Source organism: Myiozetetes cayanensis, unplaced genomic scaffold (assembly GCF_022539395.1).
Source record: "Myiozetetes cayanensis isolate MyiCay16 unplaced genomic scaffold, myiCay2020 scf1, whole genome shotgun sequence".
NCBI lineage: Eukaryota > Metazoa > Chordata > Aves > Passeriformes > Tyrannidae > Myiozetetes > Myiozetetes cayanensis.
Window position 1 is genome coordinate 70238284 of NW_026086604.1, and position 22895 is coordinate 70261178.

Below are 22895 nucleotides of genomic sequence, written 5' to 3' on the forward strand. Positions count from 1 at the left end.
GCACTGTACTATATTGTGAAAAGCTTTGTTGATAAAATTACACTCAGGCTAATGCATGCTGTGACTTCTCATTCATATTAGATGTATAACTTAATTTTCTCCCATCCGATAATATTTTAACTTAAAAGTTTTGACATTTATTCCTCTGTGTATTTGAATTTTGAAGATCTGAGGAGTTGTGCCTCTGCTAGCTGCAATTTCCCTGCATTTAGGATTTCTCCAGGTTGGTTTTTTTTTTAGCTATTACCTAGCTACTAGGAGCCCCTGGTGGTCTAGGGGTAAAGGCGCCGCGCTATCACCGCGGAGACCCGGGTTCGATTCCCGGTCAGGGCCACTCCCGGGCAGGTGGGGCTCGTTAGCCATTAAAGGCAACCCACCTACGTCCTAAGGACCTCGCTGCCACCGTCCAAGCTCGCTTGGCCCCGGCAGATGAACCTTAGGATTAAAGGGTGGGCTCAGTTCCGCGCACACTGTGTCTCACCTAAAAAATCCAATGCGCAGGCTGGAAGGTGGAAAGACCTTCCCCGGATCTTCGCTCGCGAAGACTGGCCATTACCTAGCTACTGAAGTTAAATAGGATACTAAAATATTCAAAGTCAATAAATTAAAAAAATATAAAAGTTTAGAAATTTTAATTTGACTTCCTGCATCTGAATCAGTTCTAATTTTTCAAACTTGATTCTGCTCTCATACTATTGTGTATCAGATTAACTCTCCTGCTACCAATTAGTATAACCAGCTAAGTGAGAACAGGAGTAAGCTTGTACTTTGTCCCTCCCCAGCAAGATTTACTGTTTTGTTTTTTGTGTAAAAGTAAAGCATGGAATAAAAAGCATTTTCATTTAATGAAGAGTGGCAACTATAGTATGTAAAATGTCTGACTATCATTTTAAGATAACTCAAGCTTGTAAACCAGCTTGACTATAAAATTTCAAAGGGCATGACAGATTTGGCTTTTCATGCATGAGGATGGAAAGGGACTTTGAACTCTTTCATTCTCAACATTTCCTAGTCCTAGTTAGTCCCATATGGATTAAATTGTGTCTTTTTTTTCTCCCATTATCTAGTATGGAAACATCTGTTGAAGTGTGGCAGCAACAGAAAAGTAGTACCTTTTTCCCCCCTCTGTGTGGGATGTGAGAAGAGTCAAGTTGCAGTACTCTTTTTTAATGTTTGATAAAGGTACATTGACTGTGGAGGACATAATTTTTGACAAACAAACCCAAACTTTCATGTTGATAACACTAAAGAAGAGGAAGGAAATTGCTGAGAAAGAAGTACACTGTTTCTATAATTTTACATGATAACAAAGGAAAGCTAATGTATTCCAGTGATATTGTCAGGAGTGAAAAGAACAAGCAAATTTAATTCTTTAGGCCATGAATCTCCAAGGATGCAGTCTCAGGGGAAATCTGTGCACACATCTGTAGTAATGTCACTGGACATTGTACTGCTAGGCTTTGACGCCAAGAACTGGAAGAGGTTTCCCACTTGAAGAATTTGTGTGTTGGGGTATAGAAGAGAACATAGTGTCTCATATGAAGATGTAAATGAAAATCCCTGATCTGGAAAAGAAGAAGCATTTGCATAGTTTTTATATACACTAAAAATGTCTTGAGAATAAAAATTATAATATCTGTGGTAAAAAAGAAAATTGTAATAGGGATAATGATAATTCTACCTAAAAATAGGTGAGTGGGATACATAAATTATCTTTTTATTCAAGTTCTGTACAGTGATGACAAATATTGCCTGTCTTGTAAATGTAGTTAGCTGTCTCTCTTTTCAGATAAACAATAATTGTGAAAGGGGCCACAGAAAGCCTCACTTTTTACAGTGGTCTGTTTTTAAGTTTTATTCCTGTCATCTTTAATTCATACTTCTTTCCATTTTTAGCTAAAGCTTTCACTAAACCATTCCTTTACAAAAAAGCTGCTTGCAGAGGTGGACTGGGCACAGAATGAGATTTGTCCATTAGTGCTTCAAAGTGTAGAAAATTGCATCTCCAAGCTGTGGAGTTCTCCTGTCATATTGGTGAAATAATTACAGTGTCTGTAAGATGTGTATAATTAGATGTTGTAATGGGAGTTCAGAAGTACTTTTATGAATTTTTTAAAAGTGTGAGTATGGAAACACTGAAGTCTTGTGATACCTGATGTTTTCTCCATTTCCCTTTCTTGGTAACTGACATAACTCTTTTAGTTGCTGTTAGGGTGTAGTGGCATATGCCAGTTGCTTTCACTGACATCCGTAGCATGAAAAAAAAGAGATGTGAATAATGATTCTTGATGCAAGAGAATAGATTAAATAAACTGAATTATCTTCATAGGTACTCCAAGCTTGCTGGAAGACTCTTGGAGATAAAGTGATTGCTAATGAGTCTTCTCTTCAGAAGATATCTCTTCCGTACAAACTCCAGCTGACCCAGTTTTCAAGCTTTTTTTCTATCTTGACCCTTCTTTTTATGTTCTCTGGACTTGTACTGAGCACTGTGAGAGTATTTTATTTTTACCCAAAGGATAGTATCCCTTTGGCAGGGATAGTATTTACCGGTAACCTACCAATCACCTATAGCTCAATTTAGGTTTAAATAACTGTAAAATAATTATTTTGTTTACAAAATAGGAAAACAGAAAGCTATCCAGTTGCAAATGTTTTTGAGATGGGATGTAACAAGTAAAGGAAGATCACTCTTAGGTTGAGTTATCCTTAGATCAACCCCAAAGCTGCTCTCATTTTGGTAGTTGTTTGCAGCATCCCTCTAATTGTGTGGCTGACCATCATGTTCTTATGCACAAGAAAGCTGCTCTTACGCAAACTCTACATTTTTATTCATGGAACAGAAATTTGATCTGGCCGTCTACGTTTTTATTACAAGTGTCATGTCTAAGGTTCTGTTTAGATTCACATCATTCTCTTCTCCTTTCTTGCCTGGATAAAGCTGTTCCTATCTGATGGCAGAGAGAGTTTTTAAGTCCCCTCATTGCACGGTTCAAAGACCCAGTGCTGTCTTAAATTATTAACCTACAAATTGCCAGCTTAATGTGAGGTGAAACCCTCTCTTTCACTGGTTATGGCAGTGTTTATGCTCTGTGTACAGTCTTCAGTCTTCAAATCTTACATCGTATGTTACAGCTGTATCTTGTCAATCTTGCTGTATCCAGTCATTTAAGTGGAATTAATACCCTTGGCTTACGGTTGTATATTAAGACACAGTGATCATCAGTCCCTTTGCTGACTTTTAATGTGCCAGTGCAGTAGTGGCAGACAGTTGGCATGATAATTAATTAATGACCAGTCTTCGCGAGCGAAGATCCGGGGAAGGTCTTTCCACCTTCCAGCCTGCGCATTGGATTTTTTAGGTGAGACACAGTGTGCGCGGAACTGAGCCCACCCTTTAATCCTAAGGTTCATCTGCCGGGGCCAAGCGAGCTTGGACGGTGGCAGCGAGGTCCTTAGGACGTAGGTGGGTTGCCTTTAAGGGCTAACGAGCCCCACCTGCCCGGGAGTGGCCCTGACCGGGAATCGAACCCGGGTCTCCGCGGTGATAGCGCCGCGCCTTTACCACTAGACCACCAGGGCCCCCTGGCATGATAATGAGTAGAAGAAAAATTATATCCTGTTGCTCCCAAGTAGTCCCACCCTTTTTGTTTTTCACCTGAGGAAAGCACAGCAAAACAGAGGAAACATTTCCCTCTGACCTAAATGAAGCTTTCTTCATTTTGGATGTTCTAAGATTCCTCTCTACTACTGACCAGGCAGCTGAGAATCTGTTCAGAGAGAAGGAATGAGGCAGCTTAGTAAGAATGTGTGTTGGTATAGATTTATTAGTGGTGGCAGTGTATTAATCCTATGGATAGGCTGCTTAGGAAAGAAACGCAGGACGCAGGACTGATGTTTAGTTTAAACTTTAATTTATTTCTCTGTCTTATTTAAATGCTCAGGGCTTTGAAATGAAAGTGATGCGAAGTCCTGCAGCTTCTGAAATGCATGGCATGGGTGCTTTTTGTTTGGCTGGGTTTTTTTTCTAATTTATTTTGTCAGCACTAAATCAGGTCAGCAGTGACTTTGGATTTGATATAGAGCACTTACTTGGAGCTGGCCCATCTCCTCAGAAATATATTGAAAATATCATCTTATGACTGTATTCTTCTACGTGGCATACGTGGTTTCCATTGATTTCGATAGTATGATCCACAAACATTGATTAGGAGGAAGCATTCAGCCATATCTGTTTATGTGGATGTCTTTGTGTTTCCGTCTGTTACTGTGCCTGTGAACAATCAGATAGTAAAAAAAGAGAGATCACTGCTGTATTGTTGCAATAACTGTAAGGAGCACATTTGTATTTCACACTTTTGTTGCAGTGTCTCTGTCATTGCATTCCCAACAGTACCTGCAAATTCTTACTTTTATTTTCCTGCTGTTTTTTCTCATGGGCAAAGTTGTGTGGTTCCATAAAGTGAGACTGTGTCATAATTTAGGCAGAATGTGACCATTTCTTTTTTAATATTTTGTGACTCCTGTAATTTTGGCAAGTTTTTTCCTTCCAGTTGTATCTGCTGTTGTTAGGAACTTAACTGGATTTGGGGGTCTGACTTCAACAGTGATTTGGGATTGGGTATGTCAATAAAGAGGTTAAAAGTATTCCTCTCATTTTAGGGGAATTGCCTTGTTCTGTTCACTTGCGAAATTGAATATCAATTTTGATAATACAAGTGCTATTTCCTACTATAAGAAAGAAACTAAAGAACAGTTTAGTTTTTATGTTCTATTCTCTGTTTATTGTCCTTTAATTAACTCATCACTCTGTAAAGCACACATGGTTTTGTGTAGACAACAATAAATTATTTTGAGATTTGTGCCCATTATATGAAGTAATTTGACCATTATCTATCTTTGAAACCAGTCAGGAGGTTGAACTGTATGACCTCCAGAGGTCTCTTCCAACCTAAAATTATTCTTTTAAGTGAAGAAATGTGACAAATATTTCATTGTTCAATTCAGATAAATTTTCTGTTTCTGTGTGTGTTGTACACTACTTAGGCACATTTTACTGCAAAAAGGTGCTACTCTGACTACTTTGGAAGTTGTGTCATGCTTTCTGGGATTTTGAGTATGCTGGTTTTTTCCTTTGGGGATGACCCGGACTTCCAGAAAAATTGTTCCACTGAAAACTTTTGAGGACAAAAAGCTTTGCAGTGTGAAAGGTGTGAAATGGCAGGTGTGAAACAACAGTCTTTTCAGCAAGCAGCGTGGAACCTTCTGCAAAATAACATGTAAATTAATTGTTGACTAATTTTAATATTTGAAACACAGTGGGACATGAAATCCCATGCTTGTTAAAAGAGATTGGGATAACTTTTCCTCTATATTCATCCTTCTGGGATTAATTTAGTCTACCACATTTAGCTAATCCTACAGCTACATAATGAATCTCTTTGTAATTAGAAGGTAGCTACAATTAAGAGCTGCACATGCAATCACATCACTAGTCCATGAGTTTTTGGGCCTACCTTAATCATTAAGCAAATGAACACTTTATAAAAGTAACTACAATATTTAGAATATGGACTCCTCTGTATTTAAAATCAGTATTATAAAGATTATGAAGATCACACAACCTAAGGATATGCTCTATTGCTGCTCTCTATTGCAAAATAACTTTAAATTTTACATAATATTGTTTCAAATATAGGTGTTACATTAAAATATTATCAATCTATATTTACTTATATACTGAAATGACCAGTGTTAAATTTTCTATGTCCGTAACAAAGAGTGTGTGTGTCTATATGTATGTGTGAAATTAATCTGAGAATTTCTCAAAGACATTATTATAATTTTTGATTGATTTCCACATTGGTATATTTCAGAAGAAATCCACAAAAATCTTTGGAGAGCAAATCCCAGCTGCATTATGACATCAGGGTTTGGATTTAGAAGGAAAAGAAGCTCTTTGTGAAAAACCTGGGCTGAGAAAAGCATTTGACCTTGAACAGTACACAGGCAGGCAATGAGAGAAGTTTGGGATGACTTTGATAATGGTGAATCTGCTTGTCTGTCAGGTTAAATTCAAACCTTAATATAATTTCTGTGTAACCACTCTCCAGTTTAATCTCTCTCTGTCCAGTCTTTATATAAAACAGGTTAAACCTCTGACAGATCTCAAGTGAAGGCCTATCTATGCTATGAAAACAGGTTGAATTCCTGTGAATAACCATGAAATTGTTTTACCCACTTTTTTTCTTGAATTTCAATTGAAATTAAATCCCTGTAAATTCGCTTTGATATATATCCATGAATCTAGTAGGGATTAGTGCTCCCAAAAAAGGCAGTTTGAAAAATGGGGCAGTAGGAAATAAATGTATGAGTGCCCTCCCTCTCTTTTTGTTTTGCTTGGGAGAGTGTTAGGAGTAAAATACATGTACTTTTTACATGTCAAAACTGGAGAAGAGATGTTGATGATAATTCTTATTGTCCTTATCATTACCAGAATTGGTGCACATGTCCATTCCTACGTTAATGTTCAACCTTTGCATCCCACACCTGTTACCTTTTACCCTACCAGAAGGTTTGTCTGGACTGAAAGGGTAAAGGAAACCTGGACTGCCCTTTCACAGTAGCAGTTCATCCTTCCTAAGCAAACAACATCCAGGCTGCTAAGCACTGTTGGTCTCCAGTGTTCATGTAAAAGTTGTTGTCTTAGTGGCTACCAAAATTTGACTACTTTTTGAATCAGAAATCACTTTGTGGTTTTCTGAAGTTGAGGGGAAAACATGTTGACTAAAAGATGTAGGGACAAGTTCAGTCTCACAAAGATTTATCAGCAAGGTTTGTAGCTGATGGCATGCATTGACCCTAGTGGGAAGAAACAGAAGCAAAATAAGGAAGAGACAGAAAAGGTTAAAAACAAACTTTCCCCAGGGGCAGCTGGGAGGAGAAGCATCAAGGGCACTCCAGATAAGCATCCTTTCCTGTGTGTCCCCTCTAGTCCAGTAAGTGGTTTTCCCTGTAGTTCTTATTCCATAGTGACTGTATGCTTCTCTTCAGGACCTGTTTAGACTCCCAGATGATTGTTCCTGCATGGGATGCTGTTAGTGCTGACTGGAACATGCTAATACCAGCAGCTGCAAAGCTCTCTGCATTCTTATTATTGGGTCCCCTCATGTAAATCAAAACCCACACCTGAAGAGAGGGAAAAGGAGGGGAAAAAAAAGAGGTGATACCCAGGTCAGTGGCAGTCATGTCCGTGTGAACCCACTACAGCAACACTGTTTGGGTTGCCATGTGCAGGCCCACGGGCGTAACAGCCAACATTGCAAATAGGAAGCTCTGAGCAATATGAAAGGCTGAGGTCCTAAAGGCCCTGTGCAAGAACCAGAGTGGTGATTTCACTCTGTATTAAAGTTTTTGGGAATGTATTAGCAGATGATTTGAAAAACTTAGGAAAAGCTGGTGTCACAGGGGTATAGCACAGATTTTTAAGTGCTACAAAATGTGTTTTAGCCTCCTGGCAATTAAATACTGTTAATTTTTCTTGGTTTTTTCCTTTCACAGTTTAGATAATTTTAACATGGCTTTGTCTACTTTTTTGATGTCATGCCTAGGCATGTTGTTTCCATGAGTAATAAAATTTTCCAAGGAGGTGTTATGTCCCATTTCAGCAGGTCTCCTAAAGAACAAATCTGTTTCCTTTCTTTCTATTAACATTATGCTATTAGCACTCTGTACACAATCACAGTATTTGAGGACATTAAGAGTTATTAAGAGGCTCCTTTCCATGGCAATGTCTTGCTTTTCTTCTCTGTTTTGTCCAAACACACATGCTTAGAATAAGCCATAATTTGCAAAAAAAAAATCTATTCAGGGTATTGGGTTTTTGTAAGTGGAGTCGTATCACTGTACCACATCTTTCCTTTGTAGCAATTTTTTACTTGAGCTGCTATATGAGACTATTGATCTGTGCAAAGGAAATCCAATTTTCCTCTATTCAGGCTCTTCAGAAGTCTAAATTTTTCTACCAGATATACCCCAACCATGACCCTTTATCACTGTCTGGTTATTCCCTTCATTCTGACACCAGCCACAGCAAATGTCAGCTCGCCAGGGGTGTTGCCCTTTGCTGACACTTGAGTATCTCAAGGAATGGAATGCTTCTGATCACTAGAGGTAATGACTACTCAGTGTTACCATATGCATACTCCTGCTTTACTTCCTTCTTCACATTTCAAGCACTGCTCTTGATGGGTCCTCTGACAACCATGAACACAGAAGATTTCCAGGGGTTCTCAGTGTATTGTTGAGGCTCCTCTGATGGCTGCAATGTTCCTGTAGGTCAGTATGTCAGAGGCATAGGTCTCTCGGGGTTTAGACTTCCTCAGAGTTTTGGGTGGTACTGGACCTGGTCTGTGAATCATGCCCTGGGCTACATTAGGAAGCAGTATACTCTTCCTAATGGTTGAGGAAGGTGATCCTTTCCCACTACTAGTCCCTGGTGACACCAAATCTGGAGTGCTGGGTCCAGTCCTGGGCTCCCCGGTACAAGAGAAATACACATTTAATGAACCGAGTCCAGTGAAAAGCCACAAAGATGACTCAGGGACCGGAACATCTTTTGTTTGAAGACAGGATGAGAGAGCTGGGGCTTTTCAGCCTAGAGTAGGGAATGCTGAGGAGTGTGTGTGTTACCAACAGAAGCTTTTTTCCTTTGGATTTTTTTTAAGATGGGAAGAAAAGAATCACATGAACTTTTCAAGAAATATACCCACCATGGATTCATACAATGGCATCATGATACTTGATTCTCTGTTCTTTTCCTAATAATTGATGTCCTTTTTTTTGCCTTTTAAACCACTGTTATCGTTAATTTTTTCAATGAGCTGTTCATAGTGAGTCTTGTATCTTTTTCAGAGGATGTAGTAACTAAGGTGAAGCCTGCTTTTGGAAGTTAAAGTTTTCTCCATACCTGCTATTTTGCATTTATCATGTTGGATTTCATCTGCTATTTTATGGCCTAGTCACACCAGTGTGAGTCACTTCTGCAACTTTTCCCATGTTTTGTTGCTTTTGAATACCCTGAACAATATTAAAATTGCATCAATCATTGCCACATCAATGTTCCTCTCCTTTTTACAAAACACTTAGGAAGACATTGAGTAAATTCTCTGAGTTCAATAACACAGTCCTTCCTGTGTAAAAATTGACCATTTATTTGCTGTTTTTACTTCACATTTTTACCTTTTGACAATCCAATTTTTCTGCAGTTCTGTGGAACTGACCTGATATTTAGGAATGCAGAAAATCAACATACATAATCCAGAACTCCTGTAAGATGCAGGAGGGAAAAATAACAAGGATGAACAAGTGTATTCACTGTCTCTGATGCTTTTCACTTGTCTCATCATTGAAAATACCAAAGACATGGCTTATTGTCATCTGATCCAGTTAAGAGTCTCAAATCATTGCAAAGAGATGCCATTGTTGGGCTATATACTGCTTCATGAAGTTGTCTTTCTGCTTACAGGGACTTATCAGCATTGCAACAGAGCAAATCTGTCTTCTTGACTGCTTTGACTATAATGTGGTTGAAACAAGGGTGATAAGATACAGCAGAAAGAAGAGAATTAAGTGAGCAAGAGAATGATAGTAAAAACAGGCATACAGTGTGGACTAAATTCTTTCTTAGTGAGTTTGGGAATATTCTCAAATCTGCTAGAGATGATGCTTGCTCAGTTCCCTCTTACTGTAACAGGAAGGGCAAAAAATTATTATGGATTGTTGAGTCTCTACTGATGTTCCTTGGGTCACTCCTTCTTACTGATTCAATCCAGTGAAAGAAAAGTTTCTGTGACATAGAAAGCAATCCCATGGTAGATGGCATGTAATCAGATTATGTTTTATTTCAAATACGAATTTTCCTTCCTTTACTGAAGTCTTTCATCTTATTGTCACATTAATATGTTACTTTAAGAGCATATTTGAAGGTCTCTTATTGCACAGTTATTTTGCAATCGACTCGCTTTTATTCTGTCCCATTTTGTTAATGGTTGTCGTTAATTTTTCAGCAGAGATTGGAATGACTGTTAGTTTTCTGATGACATTTAAACCCAGACCTATGCACAAGAGAAAGGGATTATTAGTTTGAGAGTTCTGTATGATTAAGAACAAGGCATGATTTACAGGGTTGTTTACTACATCTATGACAATTATTGGAAAATAAACCTTATGTTTCGTAAAAATATTTGAAGTAATAATTTATTGTGGAAATTTATAGAGTAAATTCCAAACAAAATCTTCCTTGTTGATTTTATTCTTGAAGGTTTATGGCATACCAGGGACTTGAGAAACATTGAGTTTATATGAATTAAAATTTATCTTCTATATTTTATCCTGTTGCTCAAAGTTCAACTTTCCTCTCACAGTTCCCTTCCAACTAGTAAATGATTCTACAATGCTTTCTATTCATAGTATCCTTGGACTTTCAGTTCTTTTTCTGAATTCCCTTGCTTTATTTTAAAGTCAGAGAGGATACTGCATCAGAACTGCTTTATCTTTTTCTTTGAAGCACTTTTGACTCTTAGCCCAAGAACACAAGGAGCTTCCTGCAGGCTAAGACCATGGTCCATCTAACACAGTATGCTGTCTCCAAGAAATACAAGAGAAGATGCTATTAAAAGGCAGCACACAAGCTTGATCACTTTTTGTGGTCAGTTTTCTTCATACTTTGTCCAGTCTCCACAGTTGTGTTAGTGAAATCCGAAGGTGCATTTCCCTGCCTTGTCTTTTTATTATTGGTTTATGGACAAGGTGTCCATGAATTTGTTTAATAACTTTTTGATCCTCATAGTATATTTTGATCACCTGTGACAGGTATCCTCTAGGTAAAGGTGTGCTTCCTTTCACCTTTTTTCAACCAATCTTCTACTAGTTTCATTGAGTGCTTGTGTTTTTTTGATGTTTCAGGGTTTGGTGAACAATATTTCCACCTTCACCTTATTCATTTTTTTTTTCATAATTTAAGCCTTTTTATAGATGACTCAGATAATAAGCATATTTTGGTACTCATGGAATTTTTTTTTTTATGTGGGTAGCTTGTTTTGTTCTCTGAAAATTGCCCGGCTTCTAGAAGTTTGAGTCAGAAATTTTGAGGGATGGAATTCAGAAGTAGAATGGCAAAGACTTTTACATATTTACAACCTTTACCAACACAAAGCTTTAACATAGGGTTATCGTACTAAACAAAAAACGTAGTATTTGTAACTATTTTTTAAGATTAGTAGATCCTGCCAATTTTGTTACAAAACCTAGCTATTTATTTTGAAAAGCTAGAGTGTCTTCTTCTATGAAATTACATATACAGATGACATTTGAAATCAGTTTCTATAATCTAAGTGTCTTTCCAAGGGAAAATTCTTTAATTACCTGATGAATTTTTACTCCCTTTACACTGTAAGGGGGAAGCTGATCTTGAAAAACCTCTGAAAGTGACTCTGTAGTAGGCTGGCCGACTTAGTAGGAATTTTTGTAGTCTAGTATTTTAATTATGGGAACAGGGTCTTTTCTGGTTACACTAGTGAAAAGCTAGCCCTGTTGAAGTTGTCCCAAAGAGCTGCAGTTGTTTTATTACCTGTTGCCTCATTACTGCTGGCTGTGATCAAAGCAGTGCTTTCTCCTAACTCATACTGAAATGGCGCATTCAGATTTGCCTGCCAGCTTCAGTGCCAAGGTGTTGTACTCCTCAAGGGGAAATTCTGGTGCAAGTAACATTAAATTGAGTGAATTTTACACGTGCCAAGCTAGTTTCAATTAACCATCTTAATACAGTTTTTAGAAAGGCTATCTAGATGGGAAATTATGAGTTGTTGGAATGTAATTTGTACAAAAGGAATGATTAGTATCTTTTTCTACAGTTGTTCTCAAAATCAACAGCAACATCCCCTGTGGTATCCTGTATGCTAGGAAAAACAATTTTAATGTGTAAAATATGTTAAAATTTCTACTTCAGATACCCCTCAGAGTTAAGGCAACACTACTCAGAGGAGAAACTGGTGACAATAGGGGGACATGGTTTCTGAGAACAGATGGCATCCATGGGCTCCAAACCCAGCATAGATTCATAGCTTGGATCCACTGCAGTTTGTGCCATCACAGTCCAAACTAGTGATGTTTCCAACAGCAGTGTCTGTGAACCACCAAGTACTATCAACTTCATACCAGTTCTCCTAGGTCACAGTCAACACTGTAGGTCAGAGGCTGCAGCAGCAAATATACATCTGGAGATGCTGGGACAAAACTACCAACATGACAAATACTCAGAATGGGTTTGATTTAAAGAAGGATCTTCTTCTCTATCTTGTGCAACCGGTGTCTTTCCATTTTGCATGATGCCTGAAGATACATATAGTTTTATCTTGTATTCTGTGACAAACGTGGCCCTGCTGAAGTATGGGAAAGAAATATGGAGAGCAGCAAATGCACTCAGTATTTGCTGAGCTCTGACAGTCAAGAGTGATGGGCCAGAGTCCTGGATACTCTTCAGTCAAAGCAGGAAAACCACATTAATGTTACACCATTGTTAACTAAAAATGAATGCTGCGTGCTGTGATGCATACCATGAATGCCCAAGTACTCCCCATCTCCAAGGTATGGATAACATAAACTCATAGATAAAGTCTCTGAGAATCAAATTCTTAAAGCAAGGGAAGTTCAGATAAGGACAAAAAGTATGCTTCAACTAGGCAGTCATAGTGATGACTCACACTAAAGATTGCTTCCAACATAGTTTCAAAACAGCTACAGGCTTTGTGATTACGGCACACTTTGGTGGAACGGACTCCTTTTAATAGTGTCAAAAACTGTGCACTGTAAATTAATGCTATGTTTGCTGATGGGTACACACACCAAGTGCAGGCATCCAGTGATGAGCATTAGCATTAGCAAGCCTTACAGTGAGATACTGGGATCCTTCAAAGCTTGGCATCACTGCTTTGTCATGTTACTGTCAGCAATATTCTGCCAATTCATACAAAAGGATGATGAAAAGGGCCATTCATGAAAAAGATCAATGCTCAGGGCTATTGACCATTCTTCAGACTGTGACTCAGTCCAGAAAGCCTGTCTCTTCTCTCCACCTGTTCATAAGCCTTTGAGTATTGACTTCTACAATATCAAACTGAAATACACTGACATTTTGAGGTATGTTGAAAGGTCCCACACCTTACATACTATGCATGTCTACTAAGTGTAGAAGCATCTTATTTCAGGCTATGAGGGGAAAATATTCTTGAGCCATGGTGAAATAAAAAAGCAAACTTTGTGATAAATGGAGCTCTCAACTTCTTGGGTCATTAGACCACTACTGGAAATAGGAGAAAAGCAGCATAGCCAAGAATCAAGGAGCTATTGGCAGGAGCAGTTTGCTATGTGTTTTGCATGAGAGTTCTGTCTTAGCAGAACTATAGCTCTTCTGCTTTGTAACAGCATTCTGATACCCAAATTTCAAGATGGGTCAATTTTTTGTGTCAAGTGTTCAATAACACAGTTCCAGTGCAACCCAGCCTGTTCCATGCTCAGAAATGGAGAACTTGAAGTGTAGTGTTAAGGGAATTGAACCTTGTAAAAGTACTCTATGTTTGTAGTTGTGAGATGTTGAATTTATTCATTTGTTTTGACCAAGGAAAATAGTGGGGTAACTTAAAGAATGGATAGCTGTTTACAGATATACAACAAATTTGGAGCTGATACAGCTGATATCGCTGGAAGCATTACAAAATGCCAAAATCTTTTTTTCCATGCTTAGTAGCCTGTTTTATATGAAAACTGAAAAAAACAACAGTGTCATATCCTATCTTATAACCACTAATGAGTTTTAATAAATACCTCAAAAATTGAGTAGATCATTTAGTCTTGCTACAAAATCAGATATCAAAAAATATGCCAGTTCTGTTTTTTGGAGACAAAACAGAGAAGGAAATTTTTTTATGTTTTAATAATAAAATTTTCACAAATATGTGAATGTCATTTTCCCTGTAGTCAATAAGAAAGCTAAACTTGAAACAACAAAACTTTGTTTTCATGAAAAATCCCTAGGAATGGGAGCATTTGAAATCCTTCTTCCAGGACTAGGGTCCAGGATTCTTCATCAAACCGTTTTTTAATCATAGAATCATAGAATGATTTATGTTGGAAGAGAACTTATAGTCTACTTCCAACACCCAGCGCAATGGGCAGGGACACATTCCACTAGACCAGGTTGCTCGGGGCCCCATCCAGCCTGGCCTTTAACTGGAAAAATGTCTTAGGCAGCTGGTCTTACATGCTGATAAGGTATTTTATCTCTGGTATCCATTCTCCTTATGCCTTTATTAGAGGACCTTTCATATCCCTTGTTGCTGCCTAACTCATTATTTGGGTTTTCCCCTATACTGATGCCTGTTATTGTGATTACTTTAATATGATTTTTTCTCAGCAAAATCACATTGGCTGTTACCTATGTTTTTCTTAACTTTCAGTACTCTTCATTATTAATTGTTCTGTCATTTTGTCTATTACTGCTATAGGAGTTAAAGCTAAGCTGACAAGTTTTAGGCCTTTTCACAGCCTTTCAAAGGCACATGCTTTGTTTCCTTTTCTAGCCTGCCAGAGCTTTCTACATCTTTCTCAAGTTTTAAGACTATCAGTTAGTTCTCTCAGTATCACAGTTGATTTTTCTTAAGCCAGGACAATTTTAAAACATCATACTTCCTTAACCCTTCTCTTCTTAACCTAGACCAAATTTGTATACCCTTTCCTGTTGGTTGCAAGTCAACTAAAACTGATGGAAAACCTTACATAGAGATATAATTATACACAAGCTGGCACATTTTCAGAATTGCCTACTCATGTGTACAAAACCCGTGTCCCAAATCTAGTTGCATTTTCTCAGCTGTGTGGTGGAGTTTGGAACATATGCACACCATCAAATATGTATTTTCTATGTATAGTGGAGGAATCCCTTTTGCTGTTACAGGTTGGGCTGTGCATTTGGAGAGTTTGTTCCACAAAGTTAGTTTGGTCACTAGTATCCTTTAAAAGAAACTAACTGGAAATTTTGCATATGGGCTGTGATTATCTGAAAATGTTTTTCATGACTAAATAAATGTATTACCTTAAAATGTAGTATTTTGATGGAATTTTACATAGGTCATGTAGATATACATGAAATTTAATCTTATTAAATCAAACTGCTTGTCTAAACCTGGGCTTTTTTTGTTGTTTGGTGTATTTTTGCCTTTTTTTTTTTGCATCATGTCACATATTGTGAATTTTCAGTGCATCAGAATGTAAAAAATCTCTCTGTATTGAAATGAAGGCTCTATGGAGTGGTATGGCAGGTTGTTTTGTAATGCAGTTCACAATCAGAATCCACCAGTCCTGGGAAAACTACTTTTTAATTGTAAACAAGGTGTTAATAAAGATAAAATGTGAAAAGATAAATTTGAAGTTAAATTTGAAAAGTTTGGAGTATTGTGTAGGTCTGAAACCATGATACAGTATCTTGCAACTGCACTTCTTAAATCTGGTATAATGTAAATTTTCCAACACTTTAGAAATTAATTTTTCCTAAATCAATTTTCTGCAGTGGTTAGGAATAACTTCACTGTAAAAAACTATTGCATAACTCTAGGCTGAAGAAACTTCAAAATTAAATGCTATTTCTTTAATGTTATTACAAAGTAATATTGACATGCTTATTTTTTTTTTCTTTCTGTCTTGCACAGGTATCATTTTTCTTGTTCATTATTTTTGTGGTGTATACCATGCTACCCTTCAACATGAGAGACGCTATAGTTGCCAGTGTCTTGACCTCTGCATCTCATACGATTGTGCTGAGCGTCTGTCTATCAGGTACAGATGTTGTAAAGGAACACTTGGTTTGGCAGGTAGGTGCTTTGTGGAATTAATGATTAATTGTATGCTGAATAGCCTGGTAAATGAGCCAGGAGTGCCTTAGTGGGTGCTTGGGAGTATAAACTTATTTCTGTCTTAATTTCTGAATTGCTAATTTAGAGGTAATTTACTTGCTAAAATGAGGATGTCAGTAATGTTATGTCTTGCTGGATTGAACACTTAAGTTGTAGAATCTACATCCTAGTAACTCTCACCAATGTAAAAACTTACTTGCTTGAAAAACTATGTGATGTAGGTGTATTGTGGTAGATGCATTATCCTCTGTTTTGTAAAGCACTTCGTTCCTCTCCTCATCTCTTTAAAACGTAGCTCGCAAGACCAAGGATTTTATCCAGGCATCAAAGTGTTATATTTGATTCAAAAAAAGAACATTGTTCCTTTGAATACCCTGAGGTCTGCTGGGTTAAAGGTCTTCTGTGAAGACATTACCCTCTCCAAGTCTGCTGTAGGTCTTCCTCTCCTTTAATTCTCAGCCATCAATAGGAATTTTAGAGCCTCGTCCTAATTGGGCGCAATGATTGAAGGAGACTGGCTGACTCCAGACTCCATGACATTTAGGGAATCCATCTGTGTTTGCAGTTGGGTTTTGGATTGTAACTCAAATCTGATAATCTGCTATGTGACATAGTGCAGATTAATAATATGTAGAAGTCCAAATATTAGGACTTGGTTTTCCTCACACTTTTGCAGAAAATCTTTTAAATGGTGAAATATTACAGTTTTAATTGTAGTATTGTGACAATCTCAGCTGTCATTGATAGAAATCTGTATTTTTTAGGAAAAATTTAGATTTCATTTTGAAAACGAAATACTTGGGTTTGGCTTTTTGATATAGTTACGCAATCTTAGAGAAACAATTATTTTAACTTTTGCATCAAAACACTACTTAAACCTTAAAGTAAACACATTTTTATAAACATATTATTAGAACAAGAAAGACAGGCATCATACTGTTTATTGTGAATAGCATTAAGAATGAAGTAAATAATAGTTTCTACTTATCTTATAAGTTACTTCAGACTTACTTTGGAAAACATTGTGCCTCAGAGGATAACTTTGAAATTGCAGTGATTTTACAAAAGTCCCGCCTTGTAAATTGTTGTTCAGGAAAATAAATTTTTTTTCCAGACATGGCTGCAGATCTATGTTCTATGGAGTATGGACATTGAAAGCTGATAAACAAAATATGATCTAAGATGTAATTCTCTGTAGAAATCTTAAATTATGAGAAAAGTAGGTTTACTTTTCTCTTGCTGATTTGGATTAGTTGTGGTTTTTTTGTGGAGGTTGCAAAGTTGTGCTGTATGTTAAGCAGGAACTGTGGTCGTCTATAGTATTTTAATAATTCAGTAATACAGTTATTGATATTTGTAGTGGAATAAATCAGAGAGAATGTTATTCTTGGTTTTATGTCAACCTGTGGCTTTTATGGTGGGCGTGGATACACTGCTAAAGCAGTATTAATGTTTGCCACTCCTTTTCTAAAACTATTTTGGGTTAAAGTTGCTGTTTGCAAAATTATTTACTTTTTTACCTATCTTTCTATACTGTTTACATTTGATGTACCTAAAACAGCACTGTCAGAAGATGTTGTATCTTCTGACACCTCATGTCTACAGAATCAGAAGAAATAAATTATGGTCTGTGATGTACCATTAGTGTCTTTCATCTCTTCTGTAACTTCTGGTTTCATTCAGAAAGAGTGGAGGTCTTTCAGCAATTTTTTAATTTGTTAAGAGTATTTAATTTCCAGGTTGTTCTCAGTTTTCTATTCTGTCTTTGTAAAATGTGTTAAATGTTATCAATAGCTTGGCAGTTACTGGAAGTACTGAGTGCACTGCATTCTTGCGACTGTGTGGAAGGGACTAAATGACATTATCTCATTTCATTTCATTTGCCCTCTGTACACTTTTAGATTACTATTGTTTATACTTTGGAGTGTAAGCAAAAAATGTTTGTTTTGTGTTCTTTGCTTTTGAAAAGCAGGACCACAAATAAGGTCTTAGATTAGAGATAAGGATTACATTAAAAAAGACAACATTTGTCAATGGTATACCTCAAGTTGATATAACATATAAACCTTGTATATATAGCAAGTATCCTTCTGTAAAGAGTACCTGTATCTCCTTTATAGTTAGTGTCTATGTATTGCAAGACTTTGATTATATCTTCTCTGAGCTTTCTGTTCTCTTGCCTGAACAAGCATTCTTTCAGCCTTGTTTTCTTATGTCAGGTTCTCCTGCCATATAATGCCTTTGATAGCCCTCTGCTGGACCCTCTTCAATTGTTCAGCATTTTTCAATGACTCTGATTGGCAACACATAGCATTTTGAAAGTTTATCATAGCTGCAGCCTATCAGTAGAGAAAAATCACTGTTCAGAAGCACTGAGATTTGACAGAGCCCATCTTACTGGTTTTTTCATTCATTTTGTTGTCCTCTGTAAGATTTTACATCCAAAAAGTGGTTTCACTAAAGCTGAAAAGCTTAGGATGCTCTTGATTACCCAGTGTTGGTTACAGTGAGAGATACTGAGATAAAAGCCTTCTGCTGGGATAACGAATTCTTCCATAAACTCTCTACTGGTTACATGAGCTAGTCTCTCTTTGACCTATGCATGTCTTTTGGGAAGAGAGGAATGCACCTTGGTTTAAATAATAGCAGTGATGGAGATGCATTTCCACAACCCTTCATGTTTTTTCCGTGGTTGTTGACTGTCAATGTTGAAATTTTGTTCATTGTTCCTGGTAGGAATTTGTCTAGCCTTGGCATTCAGCTTCTGGATCTCATTTTTTTGGTCAGTAGGCTGATAAACCCAATAGTATCCAATTTCTGTGTCTCCCTTGAGAGTGCTTCTAGACTATCATGAATTTGCCTCATAACCTTTTTGTCAGTAAAATAAATGAGTTGCCTGCTTTTGCACTAGGTAAGCCTTTCATCACCTTCCGTAGTTGTTTTTTGAGTCCTCACTTGTGCTTCATCATCATCTTTCTTGCAACGTAGGCATTAGCCTTAGAGGAGCATGCCAGGAGCAGCTGCAGCAGTGCCAAATGCTAATTGGGGGCCAGGTCTACAAAGAGGTTAGTGTGCTGTGTGCTCAGCACGGAGACACAGAATCTACAGTAAAACACCCAGTTAGTCTCCCTAGGCAGTTCTGTGGGGAATTGAATGCACAGCTGTGGGATCTGTGACAGGGAGGGGGAAAAAGAGTCCTGTGTTCCAGCTTCAGTTTATGAAAAAATAACAGTGTATGTAGGATTTGTTTTTTTTTTTTTTTTCTGTTGAAAATTTTAATCCTAACCTTTACAAGGAACGCGGTCTTGAATCTGGGACTCTGCCCCCTCTTTCCATGTGAGGATCCTACTGCCAAGCAGGGGATGTTGTTCTGTCTGCTTCAGGGTTGCTGTAAGAGAACATAAGTCAAATTATGGTGTTAAGGCGTTTGGCTCAGAAGACTTTCACGACTTTAACATCTCTTTCGGTTATTTCTGGAATGGAAAGTATTTAACTGCCATCTCTTACTATAAACACATAACCTGTTTTTCCCTAAACCAGAACAGATTCTAATCAAATACTTGTGTTTTTCCCGCTCTACTATCAACTGTTCAGCCATTCTGATCTCATAATGGCTTGATATTATCATTAGAAGTAATTTTGTTCTCAATTTGTTAAAAAAAGAGCTAATCAAAATAATTAAACATCCTATAAGCTTCCATTTTTCTTTTCCCGTTTGTTTTATGTGAGGAGTGTCATATTTTTTAGTCTTTTAGTTTTGCTTTCTCAATAGGCAATTTCATTGCTCTTGTAATCTGTTTCTGTGAACTGTGGCTAAGTGTTTTCCAAACTTTAGCTAAATCACTACAGACTTTCTTGGGGGATTTTTTTTGGCACCTTCTTGCAACACTGTAAAAGGAGTCCCTTTTAGAGGCACAAAATTTCAACTAGGCAGAATGCATGTGTACATACATACAATTTTATATTGGTTTTGGACGCTGTTCAAGAATGCATATATGAAAAGAAACAATTTGTAAGAACTTGTATGAAAGCCTTTGTTTGTGTGGTCTGTTGGCCTGGGTAATTCTTAAGATATGTTCTGTCCTGGTGGGCAAAACCCAAATGCTAAGTGAAAAATTTATGTTTCAGGAATTTTTGTTTGAATTGGACAATTCCAAGGCTACATCCACAAGATCTTGAGCATTTGCCATCAGCTAGGCTGAGGTCTCCTGTTACAAAATAAAAAATAAATGGCTATGGCCTATTCAAGAAAAAAAAGCAAATAAACTAAACAATAGTGGATTGAAAAAGGGAATGTTTTATTAAAAAAAATAATTACCAATTTCTTAGTCACTACAAATCTGGAAACCAATTACACCAAAAGCTCATAACCAGATGTGAAGGAGGATTTTCAAAGATGGACCACTTTGATATGTCATCTATAGATGACATATACATCATCTATAGATGACATATACATTTAGATGTTCTAATCCACATGCAACATATACCTTATGTTTAGACCACTGATTTAAACTCATCTGTTAACTGAGTATCTTTAACAGGTAATGGTATTTACAAAAAAATTTTTATTTAATAGAGTGGCGTAGCAGCAAAATAAAAATAAAAAGCATCAACATTCACTGGCTAATAAAAGAAGAAAATGTACAGCCCTAGGGCTCAGAAATAGAAGATGGTTTATGCTGTTATCACACAGTGCAAGAAAAAGGCACATTTATTTAAAAAAGTCTGGGAAAAAAGACCATGTCTTTAAATACATTCATTGCTCCATAACCCCTGAGGCTGTATAACTGCACAGTGAAAGTCTGAAGCACATAGGAATTTTAGTAGTCTGAAAGGCTAAAAGCTGTTAGTGTGGATTGAAAATATCCTTCTTCCTTGAATACCTTTTTTTGAAAGAGATAGGGAACAATTATTCCTGAAGGTAATGCAGCTTAAACAAATCTTGCTTTCTGTTCCACAGTTACATGACATGAGTTGCTGTTGTCCCTGCTGCAGGTATGGAAGGCAGTGACTACCGTGGAAGGAGGGAGGCTGTACTCCTTGCAGCAGCAGCTGCCAGTGTCCCATACCTGGTGCCTTTTTCCCTTTGCTGTCCCCACCCTGGCAGCAGTCTAGCTCACCATGTTGTACAGCAAGCTGCAAGCCAGTTAGAGAGAGGAATGCTATGTCCTGCAGAGCAAAATGCATTAGTCATAGTTTTTATTATTGCACATTTCTTTACTCTTGATTTTATGCTTAAATCTAGGCAGATATTAAAAAGCTGTCTGCTGTAGGTTTTAACTAATTTTCCCAATCGGTGGATGTACTTCGGGTTTCACTGATTTTTTTAAGGCAATCTGTACAGTTTGGATATGCTTATAGAGAGCCCACCTTGCCTGCAAGAGTGTAGATACAAAGGAGAATACATAATTGTGTTTCAGAGTATTGAAGCATTAACATGGAGAACATGAACATCTTCCATAAAGTCCCTAAGGCTGTAAAGGGAAGACCTGTAATACTTAATATGATGGAAGATCCAGCAAAGTCTTAGAATTGCATTGTGATATGAAATCATGTGTGCAGGTAGTTGTGGGTTTTCAAAAGCAGCATTTACCTGGAGTCCAAAATCAGCATCTAAGAAATGCATAGAAAATAGTTCTGGTGAGATGTGTAGGAAATCATCAGAGCACGGAAGAAAAACATCATGGAAACATCTCCAGTTAGCACTGATTCTTGAGCTTCACTGAAAGCGTCAGATGGACATTTGTGTTAACTCCATTTAAGTTAATATTTTAACAGCAATGAATTTCATCCCTATTTTTTATCACTTTAATACTGCTTTTGCTTGCATTTATTATCCTAAAAATGACGATTTCTTTTAGAAATTTTAATTTTCCAAAAGATGAATTAATTTGTTGAACAAGTACCCAGTACTTCAATATGTTCATGAAATTATAAAATGCCTATGTCAGAATGCTCAATCTCGAGGCTGCTATACCTCCAAAAATGTAAAAAAATTGAACAGGTGTTCTGAAATCCCAGTACTTCTAGGCAATCAAACTCTCACCCATACAGTATACCTTTTGCAGGGGGGTTGTTTTCCATATCCTTTGAAGGATGACAATGTAAATAACTTACCAGTGAAAGATTAAATCCATGCATTCAGAATTTTGCAGTACTGTCTGTCAGACAATTTTTCGTGAGTAAAGAATCTTAATTACTTCAACTGAGCTAGTTTTGCTGATTCCTTTCCATTTTCACAGACATTGCCCAGCCTTTTCAGTTGCATAGTGCTTTTACAGCTTGGTATGATTTGTCAAATTTATTGGAACTTACTTCTCCTCTTATTGCAGCCAAAGCATTAAATTCTGAGTGATACTCACTCTAGACATGATGCTTTGTCATTTTATGTACTCATAGAGTTATCATCTAACCCAACATGTTATATTCAAGAATTCAGTTAAACAAAAATGTTTTTCACTATCAATATGTGGATGCATTTCCTCATCCTGTGAGCCACTTTTAGTGTAGTACAAAGTAAGAGGGATCAGGAGCACAAACACCTGTTGTGTAGGGAAGCCTTTGGCAATTCAGAATCCAGCTGAGATGCCTCCCTTGCAGTGGTTCAAACCCCATCTGTTTGTAGACACTTGCAGTGGGATTGGTCTTTCTATTTGTCCTCTAAGACCCTACCATCCCCCAATGCTAAGCTGCTGGTCAAGCAGAAGTCATTCCTCTTCCAATCATCTTCCAGAATTTGTACTGTGCATTCCTGTCAGTGCTTGGTCATGGGAGTCCCTGGATAGCCCTTGTTTCCCTCAGCTGACTTGGCATGCATTGATCCTCAGTGTGTTTCAGTATAACAGAACTGCCTTAACTACAGCCTTTAAGTGCCAATCTTGTTGGTGCTGTGTATGATGGAATCAGGTAATGATCCCAAATAAGTAT

General features: G+C 37.3%; 1 protein-coding gene across 1 annotated transcript in view; it reads left to right on the top strand.

Moving 5' to 3' along the window:
• The window catches only part of ADCY2 (adenylate cyclase 2), a 208169-nt gene that overhangs the window by 48299 nt on the left and 136975 nt on the right, over positions 1 to 22895 (top strand). Inside the window, exon 3 of the mRNA XM_050320235.1 lies at positions 15762 to 15923. Coding sequence (XP_050176192.1) covers positions 15762 to 15923 — 162 coding nt within the window. The remainder of the gene's footprint in view (positions 1 to 15761; positions 15924 to 22895) is intronic.